This window comes from Nuphar pumila, chromosome 11 (assembly GCF_984573655.1).
Source record: "Nuphar pumila chromosome 11, dmNupPumi1.hap1.1, whole genome shotgun sequence".
In the NCBI taxonomy this organism is placed as follows: Eukaryota; Viridiplantae; Streptophyta; class Magnoliopsida; order Nymphaeales; family Nymphaeaceae; genus Nuphar; species Nuphar pumila.
Genome location: NC_143259.1, coordinates 23388746 through 23407240, shown reverse-complemented (window position 1 = coordinate 23407240; position 18495 = coordinate 23388746). Strand labels below are relative to the sequence as shown.

General features: G+C 37.0%; 1 protein-coding gene across 3 annotated transcripts in view; it reads left to right on the top strand.

The window, feature by feature from the left end:
- The window catches only part of LOC149822191 (ubiquitin carboxyl-terminal hydrolase 25-like), a 167050-nt gene that overhangs the window by 99409 nt on the left and 49146 nt on the right, over positions 1-18495 (top strand). For all 3 annotated transcript variants that reach the window (XR_016425999.1, XR_016425998.1, XM_089980907.1), the window contains exons 5-7: positions 3307-3393; positions 3495-4312; positions 9181-9303. Coding sequence is in view for 1 of the 3 variants with exons in the window: in XM_089980907.1 (XP_089837033.1) it covers positions 3307-3393; positions 3495-4312; positions 9181-9303 (1028 nt within the window). In the remaining 2 variants the exon portion in view is untranslated. The remainder of the gene's footprint in view (positions 1-3306; positions 3394-3494; positions 4313-9180; positions 9304-18495) is intronic.

The window sequence follows — 18495 nt, the reverse complement described above, 5'->3', positions numbered from 1 at the left end:
AAGTTGGGGTTCCGGAATGGTCCCCATTACATAACCCCAAAGCTTCTTCCCTTTGAGATTATTCTCCATTGCGGATGCCCACATCATGTAATTTTTTCCATTGAGCTTGAATGATAGATCGATCTTGACTTCCATTGCTACAAAATGGAGGTGAGAGAGAAAAAAATAGAGAGATACACGATTTTACCTTAGAAGATCGTATGGCTCTGATACCATGTAATGAAATATGCGGAAGAATCCAAGAATGCTAAAGCATTCACTATGTCCCACACAGACAAATGCAACAAGCATAAGAGAGAAAATCCACTAAGGGATATACGAAAGGCCTTATAAAAAGGCTACACAACAACAACAACAACAACAACAACTATGCCTTCATCCCAAAACAATTGGGGTCAGCGATATGAACCAAAAAAGAAATTCATTTTGGGTCTTCCACATGAATCCTTTTCCTCCAATCATTTCTATCCAACGCCATGTCCTCGGTGAGGTTCAAAGCATTCATATCCTTTCCTATCATCTCCATCCAAGTCTTCCTAGGCCTACCCCGACCTCTTTTAACTAATATATTTTCCCATTTTTCCAACCTTCTAACTGGAGCATCATTAGGCCTTCGCCGAATATGTCCAAACCATCGTAAACGATTCTCTCGCATCTTATTTTCAATGGGTGCAACACCTACCTTCTTACGTATCTCTTCGTTCCGAATCTTATCTTTTATTGTATTTCCACACATCCATCCGCATCTCAGCTACACACATGAAAAATAATATCACTATTATTGAAGAGGAGCTCTCAAGAGAAATACTATATACATGGGGGGTTCCCCCTATTTATAAGAAAAGGAGACCAAAGGGGCTCCCAATAGAGTCGTTGGGAGCCCCCAACGGTCACATATGTGACCGTTGGGGGCCCCAACGACTCCATTGTGGGGCCCCTTTTCGGTATCCAAAAAATACAAATTTAAAAATAAAAATAAAAATAAAAAATAGTGAAATAAGAGAAACAAAATAAGTACCCCTATGGGGTACTTTGTGAAATGACCATAATACCCCTATCGGGTATTATGGTATTATTACATATGTTTTAACAAGTGCTGATGCCAAATATCGGTCGGGGAACAAGTCTGTAACCCAATAATTTAAATACAAATTATGTGTTAAACTATGACTAAGAACTACCTTAAACCTCGGGAACTATACCCGTTTTTGAGTATTAAGGAAAGTGAAAATTAAATTTGTGTGCATTTAATAGAAACATTCATGCAAACGCAACTCTGATAATTAACTTAAGAAGTTATTCATGCATTCCTGAATATTTGATTTAAGAAGTTATTTAGCATTAGTTTAATGCATTCCTGAATATTTGATTTATCTTGAAATTGTTAAATCCTTACTTGAACTACTTGAATGGTAAGTTAGTTTTGATGAATTATTGCCTGCGGTTTTCTCTTAATTTTGTGCATGATTCAATTTGTACTATTGACTTACTGTTGAATTTTTAGAGGAATTCGTACGAGGACTTTGGTTTTTACCCGTTTTCTAAACATGTTTTTCAGGCACGGAGGCTCAGTGATGAGAGAGACTGGCTGGCTGGAGGATTCAAGGTTTATGACTTGGTGACCCGGGTTCTGATGTGTATGGGATGCAATGGAGTTGATTTTTTTGAACTTTTGAACTCTCTTTGACTTATTTGATTTGAATAAATGAAGTTCAATTTATAGTTTTAAATTAACTTTATGTTTTGAATGGTTGATGAAATGGGTATATTAAATCTGTAATGCACCCCTGGTCCTTGGGAGGTTTTTCGCAATTTTTTAAAAAAGAAAAATTTTCAAATTTTTTTGAGGGTCAGTTTGGGGTCGTTTCAAACAAAGTCCCCCTATGGAAGAAATTCCATGTGCTCCTCATCCAATTGTAATGCAGTTCTTTCTTGATTCAGTGCAAGGAAGAAAAGTGATTCATTTGATTTTTGCTTGCCCTGCAATTTTTCATGATTCAAGATTTTTTTTGAGATGTTTTTTTCTAACCTAGGCGGTGATATGTAATTTCTGGAACATTGAATATGTGCTTATTAATACGTGAAACACTCTGCATGTTTTTGTACATTATTCTACTTTTGAAGTTAATTGAAATCTTCTACTGGGTTTAGATCATAGTCACATATATCGGCAATATTTTCAAAATATTGCGATATTATCGATGTATTTTCAGCAAATGATATTATAGATAAAACATCACAATATTTTGAAAATATCACAATATTATCAATTATTGTTAATGTTTTTATTTATTTTCTACACCTTAATTGTGTTTTCTTCTTTATTTTGCATTTTTTACTTATTCCTTTTATTATATATGTATTTTATTATCTAAACATGTCATTTTCTTACTTATTTCGTTGTTTTTATATATTTTTTTATTTTTTTAAGCCCCAACATTATTCTGAGATTTATCAACAAACCTATAATATCACGAGAAATATCCTTGCCGAGATATAGCCGATACTAATATTTGTGACTATGGTTTAAATCTTCTTGCTGTAATGTGTCTGTCATACTATGTAATTCTTGGCTTCTTTTGATTTCTCTTCTTGTTGTTTAATTTTTAATGCATGCATTTAAAATTAATAATGTATGATGCACTCTCCTGATATGGTCTTGCAATTCTTCTTTGTTTTTTATTATCTTTGCTAGAGTAAGTTAAAAAAACAATAATAAATTTATTGATTAACACATCTTCACATTCATCAAGCACTGAGATTTTGAGTAAGCTTCTTTCTCTATTGTGTTCTCTCAAATTTTTATATTATCACCTTTAAGGTTATACTATGTAATTCTTAGGCTTCTTTTGATTTCTCTTCTTGTTGTTTGACTTTTTGTGCATGCATTTAGAACTAATAATGTATGTTGTATTCCAATGAACTCTCCTGATATGGCCTTGCAATTCTCCCATGTTTTTTATTATCTTTGCTTGAGTTAGAATAATAATAATAATATTGATTGACTCATCTTGACATTCATCAAGCACTGACCATCTATCTTAAGGATTTTGAGTGATATCATAGTGTAAGAATCTTGAAATTCAACTTTAATTTTTTCTAGAACTTCTATTGTTCTATGATATTAAAATAGAATTAAATTTTTGCTAATCTTCAAATTTGATTGCTCAATCTTAAATTTCTGCCTAATGTATCTATTGTGTGATACATTGCACGTGCCTGTTTTATTTCCTTGGTCATGTGATTCTTGTCTGTGGTTCATGTGGTAAGTTGGTTAGGCTTGATGTTGATTACCCATCGATGCAGGAACCATGGCCAGAATACAATCTTTTTGGCAGCATTGTGCATTCAGGATACTCACCAGAATCTGGGCACTATTATGCATATATCAAGGTTCGGTACTTTCTTATGTTATATTGCTTTAGATGTTTTATGCTAGATCCACTTTAGCGGCTTTATCTGAATGATTCTTTTCTTTTATAACTTGTTTCCAGGATGCTAGTGGATGTTGGTATTGCTGCAATGACTCTCATGTTACACTTGCAACTGTAGAGGAGGTTCTATCTGAAAAAGTGTATATTCTATTCTTTGTCCGGACTAACCAAAGGCCAAAAGTCATGAAATCTCTCACCTCTAATGGTAATGGAGTCGGTCCTTGCAATGGGAAAGAAGCTTCAGCAATTGGAAAAGCAAATTACATGCACAAGCAATCAGCATCTGTGCTATCTGATGGCAATTATTATGCAAAGGGTTTGTTGAACACATCAAATATTGAGAAGCCGCAAATAAAATTTAGCATTTTACGAACAGCTGCTCCTGAATCTGGAAAAGTTGATGCAAATGGGAGTGGTCATTCAAAGATACATGATAATGCATCTGAGGAAATGCTGAGAAAATCTGAAGGCTTGCCTATTCAAAGGCATAAACAGGTGCTGTCAACTAATAGTATTGGTGCTGAGGGGACAAAATTTTCTAAAAAAGACATGGATTCAACAGCAGAGAAGTCCTCACTGTTACCAGAGCATACAAATGGCATCATAACTAATCAAAAACCTTGTTTTGGCAGTAATGGACAAAATGTGGTGGGGTCATGTGGAGAAATGGAAAACAACAAAGTATCACATGATAAAAGTGATTGCTACTCCAATGCCATGGAAATCAATTGGAAAGTGCATGACAACAATGATGCTGATATTTCTAATTCAAGTAATGGTGGCTTGTGCAGTTCGTCTGGACAAGAGTCTGGTTGCAAATCATCACAAATGTTTTCTGGGAAAGAGCATTTTGTCAGAGATCTAGACTTAAAAGAAGTGTAAGCTATCTTCTTCCATTTCTCTTTTCCAATAAATATCATAATTTCTTTTATCAAAGCAGTCCTTAATTTCATCTCGATGGTTGTGGGCATCTGGCTTATACCCATATGTGGAAAGATATTAAAAAGTCAGAGAAAAAATAGCAAAAAACAAAAAAGAATACTTGTCTGATGTGTGTGTGCTTATATGTAGAGAAAGAGGGAGCTATGCCACATGAAAACAAACTTAGGAATGGGATACAACACAAACATTTGGTATGACATGGGAGCTTTGTAGAACTAGGACATGAGCAGACAACTGTACATTGTGCATATGCATGTGTGTGTGTGTGTGTGTGTGTGTGTGAGCGCAGGCGTGTGTGTGTGTGTGATTATATAAATTCAAAATTCTTAATCTAAATCATAAGCATGAAATCATCTTGAGTGCAAATCTATGGAAAAAAATCTAAGATATGATTAGTAAATATTAGGGGCATGTTTGCTTCACCCTGTGAAAGTGCAAGAACAACAGCTTCTTGTCATTCTAAATCACTTTCTGTAGCAACCAGCAAGTTCTAAAAGATAGAAAGAACTTCAAGTAAAATATCAAGATCATAAAAAAAGAAGTTAGGGACACAGTTTTGATTGTGTCCTATAGAGGTTTGATTGTATTCATGGTGGTGTGGCATATCAAATGTCTTGTCGACATGGGATACACATGCTAGGTGAACTGTCCATGTGGCACACATACATACATACATGTGTGCGTGTGTGCATGTGTGCTCATGCGTGTGTGTGCATGCATGTGTTTATGCACCCATGTGCGCATGTGCATGTGTGCGTCACACAGGCACTTCATCTAACATGCATATCTTGTGTCAACATGACACAACACTCGGATACTTCATGGACACAGTCAAACCTGTCACACAGACACTTCACCTAGCATGTGTATCCTGTGTCGACATGACACAACACTCGGATACTTCATGGACACAGTCAAACCAATTTCACAACTAGTCAACAATGTCATTAACTTTATCCATTTTCTTTTATGATCTTATTTACTTATTTTCTGTTCACTTGAGTTCCTTTTCTTTTAAAATTTGTCATTAATCACATTACATTTCAATTTCAATTTAGTTTCATTATTTGATGTTTCTAATTATAGTAATTCAAACTTGCTGTTTCACACACACACATACATCTATGTGTGTATACGACCATGTCCCCATGTCCTAATTTTTGAAAATTATCATATCGTACTAAATGTATCCCCATCGTGTCCCATTCCTGTATCTATATCCATGTGACGTAGGTGTGTGTGTATAAACAGCTCTCTCTCTCTCTCTCTCCCCGTGTGTGTGTGCATGCATACACACGCCAACACATCATTAGCTGGTGATGGCTGGCCATCACTAGGCTGCTGAGGATTGATGAGTAGTGATTGTTGGCCTCTCCCCTTTTCCTGCTCTTCATTTTCTTCCTTCGTCATTTTACTCTTCAAAACATCCTCTTCTTTCTCTTCAGCTGGAAAGAATCTTAAAATTCTTTTTTTTTTCTTTGTTATGTGGCTATGGACTTTTGCTTGACTAATGGCTCTTCAATGTGACCAACCTCCTGTGCATCATGAAAGTACCTGGAAAGTAATCGGCTCCTTAGAATGCCATGAACGGTTGTCCAAAATGCAATGATTGGATGAATTTTGAAAGGATAAGATTGTGCATGTCAGCCCCTAAAATATGTCAAATATATATAGTTGATTAACAATTAATAATAAAAAACAAATAAACAAATAAACAAATATATTCTTAACATTAGATCATTTTGAATCCTCATGTGGCCAATATCATAGTTTCCAAAGAGGGGAACAAAAGCAAGAAGCAATAGGAGAATCAGAAAATCTTTAGAAGATTTGAAAAGAGGGGAAGACAGTAGGAGGCTGTATGGAGGAATTGTTTAGAAAATGGTATGTGAAATCGTGTGAAGTATTGATATATTGATGGAGGTAAGAAGAAAACTTTTAACCAATGAAGGTCACAGTCAATAACGATATTAACCTATTAGAAAAATCTCTAGATTGCTTTTTTTTTAAGCTATTAGAAAATCTCTAGATCACTCATATTAGAGAATAACACACAAAAATACATTCAATGAAAGTGCAAAAGTATTCTAGAGTAACAACTTGATAAACTTACTGTGGACTCCAAATGTTTAGATAATAAAAGAATTTGTGTAGCAATGTACATACTTTATCACATACTTTACAAATCTAAGAAAGTTGAACTAGGCCTATATGATACTTTTGAATAATAAAGGAATATGCTAAGGCTAGAAAATATTTATAGATCCATACCTATGCCAAAGTGACTCAATGCCAATTTAAAAGAGAATCCTTTATTCCTGTCATCTTAAAGGCAAACTTATGACTCAATAACAAAATATGTTATTGTTATCTCAAAATTTCTAAAAAAGGTCTAATGTCCAAATTGTGTGATACTTATATCACTATCATTTTATAAAAACTATACAATCATACTTTCCAAATGCTTGTTAATGGGGAAAGTATAAACTATACAGTCAAAATGCCAAAAGTACAAAAAGAAATCATCACAAGTGGACCTTCTTTTGCTTTGCCTCTTTCCTTTGTTTTAAAGGAAGTACATGTATGCCCTTAGTTTTGAAATCATTTACATAAGGAAAATAACATACACATGGAAAAATTATTTTTTTCCACCATATGTAACATCATTACATGTTACAGATGGTGGTGTCAAATAGGCAAGGGTTCCCTCACTTTGTTGGACGGGTGGGGGTAAAGAAGTTAGTCAAAGACCATAAAATTAGGTTAGCCACTTGGAACATAGGGTCTTTAACTGGTAAGTTGGTAGAGTTAGTAGATGTTATGCGTAGGAGAAAGATTGATATTTTATGTCTACAAGAGACCAAATGGGTAGGTGAGAAAGCAAAAGTGATAGAACCTTGGGGATATAAGATTTGGGTATACATGAATAAATAGGAATAAGAATGGAGTAGGGATTGTTATGAGTCGTGAGTTTTATAGATAATGTAGTTGAGGTCCGTAGGAAAGGTGATAAGATTTTACTTATTAAATTAGTATTAGGTACGAATATTATTAATATTATTAGTGTTTATGCACCTCAAGTAGATTTAGATGATTCCATTAAGCGTCAATTTTGGGAAGATTTAGATGGAGTAGTATAAGAGATATCTTATGGAGAAAAGATTTTCATCGGCGGTGACCTTAATGGACATGCATGCATTAGTAGAGATGAATTTAAGAGTATCCATGGAGGCTATGGTACTGGAGAAAGAAACGAAAGTGGAGAAAGGATTTTAGATTTTAGTTTGTCCTATGATATGATCTTAGCAAACACTTGGTTTAGGAAGAGGGAGTCTCATCTAGTAACACAAGTCAGATAGATTTTTTCCTACTTAAAAAGAGAGATAGGGGTTGTTGCATCGATTGTAAGGTTATACCGGGAGAAAGTGTAGCTACACAACATAGAGTCTTAATTTTAGATCTTAGAATTAGACAATGCCGCAAAAAGGATAGACATATGATATATCCTAGAATTAAGTGGTGGGCACTGAAAGGAGCTAAACAAGGAATGTTTATAGAACAGATAGTTAAGGAAACTGATTGGTGTCTCGAAGAGGATTCAGAATCAATGTGGAATAAGATAGCGGGTGGCATGAGAAATGTGGTTAATGAGGTATTGGGTGAGTCTAAAGGCGGTGCACCGCTGGGTAAGGATACATCATGGTGGAACGAGGATGTCAAATTAGCTTTTAAGGTTAAAAGAGAGTGTTATAGAAATCTAAGTAAGAGTCGTGATAATGAGAATTTGGAGAAGTATATGCTAGCAAAAAAGGAAGCTAAAAAAATAGTTCGAAACGCGAGGGATAAGGTATATAAGGAGGTTTATGACAAGTTGGATACCAAAGAGGGCGAGAAGGATATTTATAGGCTTGCAAAGATGAGAGATAGGAAATCGAGGGATCTGGGTATGGTTAGATGTATCAAAGATGAAACGCAAAGGGTTTTAGTCAAAGATGAGGAGATTAAGGAGAGATGAAAAGATTATTTTGATAAGCTATTTAATGATAGTCATGCTTAGGATCTTGGAGACTTCTCCGTTCCTTTTCATGAGATGAATCGTGACTTTATGCCCAAGATTCAAAAGAAACAAATTGCAGAGGTTTTGAAGAAAATGAAATCAAGAAGGGCAGTTGGCCCAGATGGTATACCTATCGAGGCTTGGAAATGCTTGGGAGAGAAAGGTTTAAAATAAGTATAGCTGAAATGCGTATGCTTAGATGGATGCGTGGAAATACAATAAAAGATAAGATTCAGAACGAGGAGATACGCAAGAAGGTAGACGTTGCACCAATTGAAAATAAGATGAGAGAGAATCGTTTACGGTGGTTTGGACATATTCAGTGAAGGCTTAATGATGCTCCAGTTAGAAGGATGGAGAAATGAGAAAATATATTAGTTAAAAGGGGTCGGGGTATGCTTAGGAAGACATGGATGGAGATGATAGGAAAGGATATGAATGCTTTGAACCTCACCGAGGACATGGCATTGGATAGAAATAATTGGAGGAGAAGGATTCATGTGGAAGACCCAGAATGATTTTCTTTTTTTGGTTCATATCGCCGACCCCAATTGTTTTGGGATGAAGGCGTAGTTGTTGTTGTTGTATCTGTAACATCATTACATGAGGTAGAATTTGTAAAGTGATTTTTTTAAATTTTCATTTTTATTTGTTGACTGTCGGAATAATGTTTTCCTTGTCTCTTCCATCTTGACTGTTGTTAGTGGTTAATGTTTTGTAATAGGTGATAAATCTGTGGTTTCTCAGGCTTTGCCAAGATGCATCTTCTTTTCTACGAACATACTGCTGGTATGATGAAGTGTATGCTTTCATGCGCAACAGAAAGAGGTTATGTACGCGAGATGCAAACATTCCTGATAAGGATTTGAAGTGAGCTTTTTTTCCTCTTATTCAATTTATTTTTACTGTTTGCAATTTTCAACAAACATGAAAAACTGCGTTTACAATATCCATTTTTTACTTTTCTTCCCATGTTTCAAGCCTGGGATATGTTTCACTAATGCATATTGTCAATAAATTAGAATTCCTGTAACTAATCTGAAAATTCTTGAAATGTTTTCTGATAATGCAGGAGGGATTCCTGTGCAAGGAATAGCTAATTATCTAAAAGTTCCAGGCTTTCGTTGTCTTATGAGTGATTGTCTATAAATCATATTCAACAGGTTCTATATTCGTGGTGGCACAGTGAAGTTTTTTATGTCATTGTCCCGCTGCAAGCTGTGTATGATAGAGTCCAATGGTTTTGAACTCCATTTGCGTGTGACCAGTGTGTGAATTTCATGTCAATTTACTTCTTGTTTCCTTTTTTGTTTTCCCTTCTATTCATTATTTCAGCATGGATGCTGTTATTGATACTCTGAACAAATTAGAAGAGTCCAAAAAGCTCTTGTGGGAGAAAATGTAGTCTGCAACTATATAAATAATTGAAACATGGTAAGTAATTTGTTTAAAATGACAATTTATGAAATTGTCTTTGAATTAAGATTAATCTAGTCCTGGAGAGTAGGAATCACTCCATGCTGAGCATAGAAGACTTTCTGTTGGTTCAGTAAGCAAAATGGATACGGGAAATGCTGTGTGACACATTAAGCTGGATTTTTTTTGGAAGCGAATGAGAAGTGAAAAATAAAACGTTAAGGAAATGAAGGGGAGATGAGTAGGAAGTGAGGGGGAAGCAAAAAAAATAAATAATAACATATAAGACAAAAAAAACAAGGGGGAAGTGAGGGGGAAATAAGAGGGAAGTAAGGGGGAAACGAGTGAGAAGCAAAAGGGAAACAAAATGGAAGCGATTTGGGAAGCACACTAACATTCATGTCATTCATTTCAATGTCAATATTCATAAACAATTGCACATTCATATTCGATCACAATTCGGACCCTTTTAGTCCAGTTCATTAGCGAATGACCATAAAGGCTAATTAGTAGATGCACACTTCATTTAGTTCGTACCTCATATTGGGCACTCAATTCCTGCATAAAAATTATCTTAGCCATTCATTTGTAGTATGATACTCATTCGCAAAAACATACTAAAAAGCCCATATAGAAATCATACATATATGCTAACCTGGCCTTTAACCGGTTAAGAACTTGTCGAACCTCAATTATGTCTGGCTGTTACAACTGTCACAAAAAAGTGTACAGTTGTCAGACAAAGCTGAAATTTTAACAAGTTGCAGATAATTCTGTCAGCTTCCCGATGCAACAAACCGTTCGTAAAAATTCCTTCGGATGAGGGAGATACGACCGGTTTAGTGCACGCTTGTACTTTTCTGTTCCAACTGTCACAGTTCAGTGCTTAGTCCGAGAATAAAGCTCAAAATTTTACAGTTTCTATGAAATTTTGTTAGCTTTCCAACACAACAAACTGTTCATCAAAACTCTTTCGGACGAGGGAAATATGAACGATTTACCAGTCGCGTGTCAGACTGAAAATACGTATTGGCGGGCAATATGCATTCGGGTGAGCAGAAATAGGCCACTCAAATTCATATTTTTGTTTTTTTCCGCATGAACCCAATAAATAAAATCTCTAAAATAATAGCATATGATTTTCATATAATTTATTATAGACAAATCTTGTTTTCGCAGCTGTTAGGTTGGAAAATCGATCAGTCTTTTCAAACCCTATTTTTTTCAGAAATAATTTCAGTATTTTTTCAATATCAAGCATAAAGATGTATCTTTTTTCATAACAAAAATAACAAAAACATGATAAACATCATGCCAACATTAGACCACAATTTCTAACTAGAAGTTTTGCAAGAAAACAATATACTTTAACCTACTTTAAAGCAAATACGATTTTTGTTTCTTAAAAGACCATAATATGAATTACATAACTTTATTCGTTTTTATTTCAAGTAATTCGTTCACTTTAGGGGTGGAACCGATTCCTTCTTGAGAGAATCAGAATCAACCCCTCTTCATTAATCCAAATTAGATTTTCCTTTATGAAGATTGTTTTTTTTTAACTTAGTAACTCGAATCCAAGAAACAATTTTTTACAAAATCGATTTTTGGGAGGGGTTTTCTATCTAAAATCCTCTCTAATTAATTTTTGACGAACCCAACACCAATCCCACACTTGGGGGGTTTGGTACAAGGTTTGTTTTATTAGAAATCAGAATAAACTCGTGCCTACGAGTTCTGATTTATGTGTAGAGAATAGAACCCCTACCTTTTGCGCGAAAACACTCATTTCGATCAGAAAAAACGATCTTCACAAGCGAACCAGCTGTCCGTTTCGTGTGTTGGTTGCGTCTAGATGCTCAACCTGCTCCACCAACGTACGAAGGTTCACCTCTTGGTTTGCACAAGAGAAAAACAACAAGAAAATAGAGGAAAAGGAAGAAGAAGAAGGAGCAAGAGGGAGGAGAGAATAGAGAAAGCAAGAAAAAAATGAGAAAGGGGCAAATAAGGGGGGCGTGAGCCCCTCCTCTCTTTTTATAGTTTAAGAGGATTAGGTAAGGTCTGGGCTAATCTCAGCCCTTGATCTAATCTCAAATCCTCTTTCCTATCTTCTAAATTCATGTTTTCTTTTTTCTTTTTTTATTAGTTTTTTTTCTATATACTAGACTTAGGTTAGTGTATATTATGTCATGTATAATATATAATACATACTATATAATGTATACCATACATATTAGGTTAATATGGGCTGGCCCCCATCCTTATGGGGGGTTTCAACCTTTCCATATTGGTTAGGGTCGAGCTTGCTTGCTTGCTTGTCAAGCTTTATTTTTCTTTTCTTTTCTTTTCTTTTTTCTTTCTTTCCTTTTCTCAATTCCCCCTCCCTTCCTTTCTAAATTTTTGGCCTTTCCATCCTAGAAAGGTCTAGGATGAGACACGCCCTTCCCTCTTGGGAGGTTTAACTAAGCAAATAGGCAAGTTTTGACTTTTGGGTTAAAGTTTTGGTTTTTGGTAACTTTTAAAAACCTTTGTATTTAAAGCTTTAATTTCATTTTTCTTTTGTTTAAGTCAATAAGGAGGTGCCACATAGGATGGGACGACCCACCTATGGACCTCTACCATATTATGCAATTGAGTTAAATTAATTTTTTCATTCCATTTTAATAATTTTGCTAATTAACTTAATTTAGTATTTTGGATTTCAATTCTTTCAAAACTATAATTTAAGTTTTGAATGGATGACTCTAAATGCAACCCAAATTATTTTCAAATGTATATGAACTTTTTCTAAACCACAATTCGTCTATTATAATTATGTTCTTTTCTAAATTTTTTGTTTTCTCATAAACTGTCACATGGGTGTAGGTGCAGGTGCGGGGGTGTGGCACTTTCAAAAACCTTGGGTGCGGGGGTGCGGCAAAAAAATGTTATATAATTTTTAAGTTTTATTAGTTAAAAAAAATATGTTTTAATGAACCATTCACAGTTTCACAGTCTAAATTAGTTCATACTTACACATGCATGGTTTAATCTTTGAGACAAGCATATGACTATTGGCAGGATTCCGACATTGAAAATATCAGTGCAGGAAGGAGAGCTGTTTTGACTCCCCACCTGAGCCAACACATACTGAACATTCGAAAGCCCACATAGCGGCAAGGGAACCAACAACAACAAAACGTTGTAGTGTGGCCTGCCAAACTGCATATCCATGCCCTCTGGCAAGATGCATAAGGAACCTTGCAGTTGAGCCGTTAGCACCGAGTAGGGACACGATTCCGCTGCGGCAAAGAGAAAGCAAACACAGAGACCCAAAAAAGCACAAGCTATGCGCACAAACACCACGGCGTTCTAAGAGGGAGAGAGGGAAGACAGAGGAGGAGAGCAGAGGGAGTCAGAGAGGAGTGGAGGAGAGCAGAGGGAGTCGGGGGCCATATCGGGAGCGGTCGACGGCAACGTTGGGGTCGGCGGAGAACAGAGGGAGTCAGAGAGGAGACAAAGGGAGGATTAGGGCAAAAATTGCCCTAATCCCCTCCGCAACCCATTTTATCGGGCATTTTTTTAAAATTAAAAAACTAGACCAAAATGATCCTGGGTGCGTTGACCGCACCCAGGGTCGGGTTGACTGCATCAGGTGCGGCACCTGGTTGGTCGAATCCCTATGACATAGCTCATAAATGTATCTCGAAAATAATTTCCACTAGGGTCGATAGGACCCCTTGGCGTTTTGGATGTATTTTATTTTATTTTTCTAAGTCTTATTCCAAGATCTAATCTATGTATATTATCTAATACATATTATCATTATCAAATTATCATATATAATGACATTTGCGAAAATTTATGAAAATTCCTCAAAAAATCATGGGCATTAGATTCAATCCCCCTAAAAAAAGTTTCGTCCTCGAAATTTGGCTAGGGTTACATACCTAATAGGCTTGGATATTTCGCTTTCATCTCCGCTTTCGGCTCTCATGTACATTCAAGTTCATGGTGTTGTCGTCGTACCTTTACTAAAGGAATAGTCTTATTTCACAACACTTGCTCTCGTCTGTCCAAAATCTTTATCGGACGTTCCTCGATCATGAGGTTCTTTTGCACTTCTACCTCGTCATATTGGATAATATGTGTCAGGTTCGACACATTTTCTCAACATCGACAAGTGGAAAACATCGTGAATGTTTAAAAACTGTAGCGGGAGTGCTAATATGTAAGTTGCGCCTCTAATCTTCTCGAAGATGATGAAAGGTCCTACATACCTCGGACTTAGCTTACCTTTTTTGCCAAACCGAAACACACTCTTGGTTGGTGTACCTTAACGAACACATGATCCCTGACTTCAAATGTGATTTCACGGTGCTTTGGATCTGCATAACTTTTCTCACAGCTTTGATTGGTCAGAAGTCTCTTCCGTATCAATTGCACTTGGTCGGTATAGTGCTGTAGGACTATTGATGACTTGATAGCTCGATCATCAACCTCACTCCAACATACCGGAGACCTATAGGGTCGCCCGTATAAAGCCTCATATGGAGCCATACTGATGCTCAAATGATAACTGTTATTGTAGGTGAACTCGGCTAGCTTCAAGTGTTTATTCTAGTCACCCTTCTATTCCATTGCACAAGAGTGCAATATGTCTCCTAGCGTCTGGATTGTCCTCTTCGACTATCCGTCCGTATGCGGATGAAAAGCCGTGCTAAACCTAAGCTTTGTCCTCAAAGTTTTCTGAAGTTGTTCCAAAAACTTTGACGTAAATCTCAGATCTCTATCAGAAATAATGGGGACAGACACTCCATGTAACCTGACGATCTCATCTACGTACAATTTTGCTAGATTCTCCAATGTTTGATTCACCCTGGTCGGTAAGAAGTGTGTCGATTTCGTAAGTCGATCTACTATAACCCATATGGTGTCCTACTGGTGTCGTGTCCTGGGCAAACCTACCACAAAGTCTATGGTATTGTCTTTCCACTTCCACTGAGATATCTCGATTGGCTGTAGTGTTCTACTAGGTCTCTGATGTTCTATTTTGACCTACTGACATACTAAGCATCTCGATACATATTTCACAATCTCTCTCTTTGTACCATTCCACCAATAGTTTCTATGCATATCCTTATACATCTTGGTGTTACCTGGATGTATAATATACTTAGTTCGATGCGCCTCATGAAGTAGCTCCCTCCATAGCTGTTGATCCTCTGGCACTCATAGCCTCTGGTTGTACCAGATGCTACCATCTTCTTCTAGATATAGGGCCGTCTCAACCCTTAATCTAATCTCAAACCCTCTTTCCTATATTCTAAATTCATGTTTCATTTTCTTTTTAATTAGTTTTTTTTTCTCTATATACTAGACATTGGTTAGTATATATTATGTCTTGTATAATATATAATACATACGATATATTGTATACCATACATATTAGATTAATATGGGCTGGTTGACACTCCTATAGGGGTTTCAACCTTTCCATATTGGTTAAGGTCAAGCTTGCTTTGTCGAACTTTATTTTTTTTTCTATTCTTTTTTTTTCTCAATTCTGCTTCCTTCCTTTCTAAAATTTCTAGCCTTCCCATCCTAGCAAGGTCTCGGATGGGATGCCCCCCCCTCTTGAGAGCTATTTCACAGAGACTCTTCAACTAGGTGCCGCACCCGTGTCGCACCCGCACCCGATGCAGTCAACCTGACCCTGGGTCATTTATGTCCAACTTTTGGATTTTATATATATATATATATATATATATATATATATATATATATATATATATATATATAATTTTTTTTTTTATATTTTTGCCGCACTCCCGCACCCAAGTTTTTTGAAAGTGCCGTACCCCCGCACCCGCACCCGATGAGTTGTGGAGCCTGATTCATAGTTTTTGCCCTTTCAGAAGGGGGGTTAGGGTTAGGGTTGTCGCCCTTGCCTTGTATAAATTCTCTCTTTTGTTTCCCTCTTGTAACAGTCGAAAAAGAGCAATAAGATTTCTCTATGGGCGGCCGTGGTTTTTTACAATCTCTCGGATTTGAGGAAAGTTTTTTCCACGTAAATTTGTGTGTTCTTCTTGTGTTTTGTTTGATCGTTCTTGTTCATTGTTTCCTTTGGTTGTTTCTTGCTCGCGGTTTTCCTAACAACTGGTATCAAAGCAAGGTTCGTTGAAGCAAGAATGAAAGAGGGAAAGATAAAGATCGATCGGTTCGACGACAAGGATTTCAGTTTCTGGAAGATGCAGATCGAGAATCTGCTATATCAAAAGAATCTGTATCAGCCTTTATCGGGAAAGAAACCAGTGACGATGGGGAAAGAAGAATGACTATTGTTGGATCGGCAAACTCTAGGTGTGATTCGTCTCACCTAGTCTCGCAATGTTACGTTTAACATTGCAAATGAGAAGACGACAGTGGATTTGATGGCAGCATTGTCAAACATGTACGAGAAGCCATTCGCCTCTAACAAAGTGTATATGATGCAACAACTCTTCAATCTGAAGATGGTTGAGGGTGCTTCTGTGACAGATCATATCAATGATTTCAACACCATCATGAGCCAGTTGAGTTCGGTGAGCATCGATTTCGATGATGAGGTAAAAGCCTTCATTCTACTCTCTTTACCCGAGAGTTGGGGTGAGACGGTAACTGCGGTGAGCAGTTCGTCTGGCTAGAAGAAGTTGAAACTCTTGGAAATCTGAGATATGATTCTCAGTGAGCATATTCGGAGAAAGGAGTCGGGAGAATCCTCAGGCGCTGCCTTGAGTTTCGAAGGTAGAGGGAGGAACTTCCAACGGGGCCAGAGTTCAAACTGTGGTAAGTCAAGGTCTAAGGGAAAGAGTAAGTCGAGATCTCGTGGTGACCTTATGTATTGGAACTGCGATAAGACGGGTCATCTAAAGCGGGATTGCAAAGCTCCTAAGAAGAAGAACCAGGATGCTCAGTCCGTGCATGCGATAGTTGAAGAAACTACATGTTTTGAGGACGTTCTGATCTTGAGCGTGGACAGTCCGATTGAGTCGTGGATTCTAGACTCAGGCGCCTCTTTTCAATCCACTCCGTGCAAAGATCTTATGCACAACTTCGTAGTCGAAAAGCTTGGTAAGGTTTATTTAGCTGATGATGAGCAGTTAGATATTATGGGTAGGGGTGATGTGCATATTAGGATTGCTTGTGAGTCAAAATGGATATTGCATAATTTCGTTATATGCCTGGTTTAAAGAGAAATATGATCTCAACAGGTCAGTTGGATAGTATCGGGTATAAAACGGTATTTGGACATGGTTTCTGGAAAACTGTGAAAAGAATCTTAGTTGTTGCTCAGGGAAGAAAATTGGGGACCCTCTACATGACTGATAACGACCAAGATATTGTTGTTTCAGTGAGTTCGGAAGCAGATGCTAAGTTATGACATTGTAGACTCGAGCACATGAGCGAGAAAGGGATGAAGGTGTTAGCATCAAAGGGACTATTGCCAGACTTGAAGTCTGTACACACTGGTTTCTGTGAGGATTGCGTGTTAGGCAAACAGAAACGGGTCAGTTTCTCGAAGATCGGAAGAGAACCGAGGGTAGAGAAATTGGAGTTGGTATATACTGATGTTTGGGGACCAACCCCTGTTTGTTCCCTTGAAGGCTCACGATACTATGTGACCTTCATTGATGATTCCACCAGAAATGTATGGGTTTACTTTTTGAAGAATAAATCTGATGTTTTTGCCACTTTTAAGAAGTGGAAAATAGAGGTGGAAAATGAGACCGGGCTGAAAGTGAAGGGCCTATTGTCTGACAATGGAGGGGAGTATGACAGTGCAGAGTTCAAAGCATTTTGTGCGAAGAACGGAATTAAAATGAGTCGGACTGTTCCGAACCGACAACAACAGAATGGAGTTGTTGAGGATGAATAAAACTCTCAATGAGCGTGCGAGGAGCATGAGACGCGGGTTTGCCCAAGGCATTCTGGGTTGATGCTATCAATACTGCAACCTATCTGATCAACCGAGGTCCCTCAGTCCTGTTGGATATGAAACTACCAGAAGAAGAATGGACGGGGAAGAAGGTAAATTTATCTCATTTAAGAATTTTCGGTTGTGTTTCTTATGTACACATTGATTCTAAGAATAGGGATAAGATAGATGCTAAGGCCCGAAAATGTTACTTCATTGGATATAGTTGTAATTACTTTGGTTATCGTTTCTAGAATGAGGAAAACCAGAAAGTAATAAGAACTAATGATGTAACGTTTAATGAGAACGTGTTTTACAAAGATAGGTCCAGTGTAGAATCTGAGGGGACAGAAATACCCCTGTTGATAATTATGAGACAGTCGAGGTAGACTCTAAAACAGAGCCAACCACTGTTGCACCTGAGTTGAGGAGATCTGTTAGAGTACCTAAACCTTTGATTCGGTATTCTCCATCTTTACACTATTTACTGTTGACCGACTCTGGAGAGCCAGAACATTTTTCTGAGACAATACAGGTGAAAGATTCAGTTAAGTGGGAGTTAGCAATGCAAGATGAAATCAAGTCTTCTCAAATGAATGAGACTTGGGTGCTAACCAAATTACCGAAGGGGAAGAAAGCATTGTTTAACAAATGAGTGTACAGAGTGAAAGATGAGCCCGATGACAGCAAGAGGTATAAGGCGAGATTGG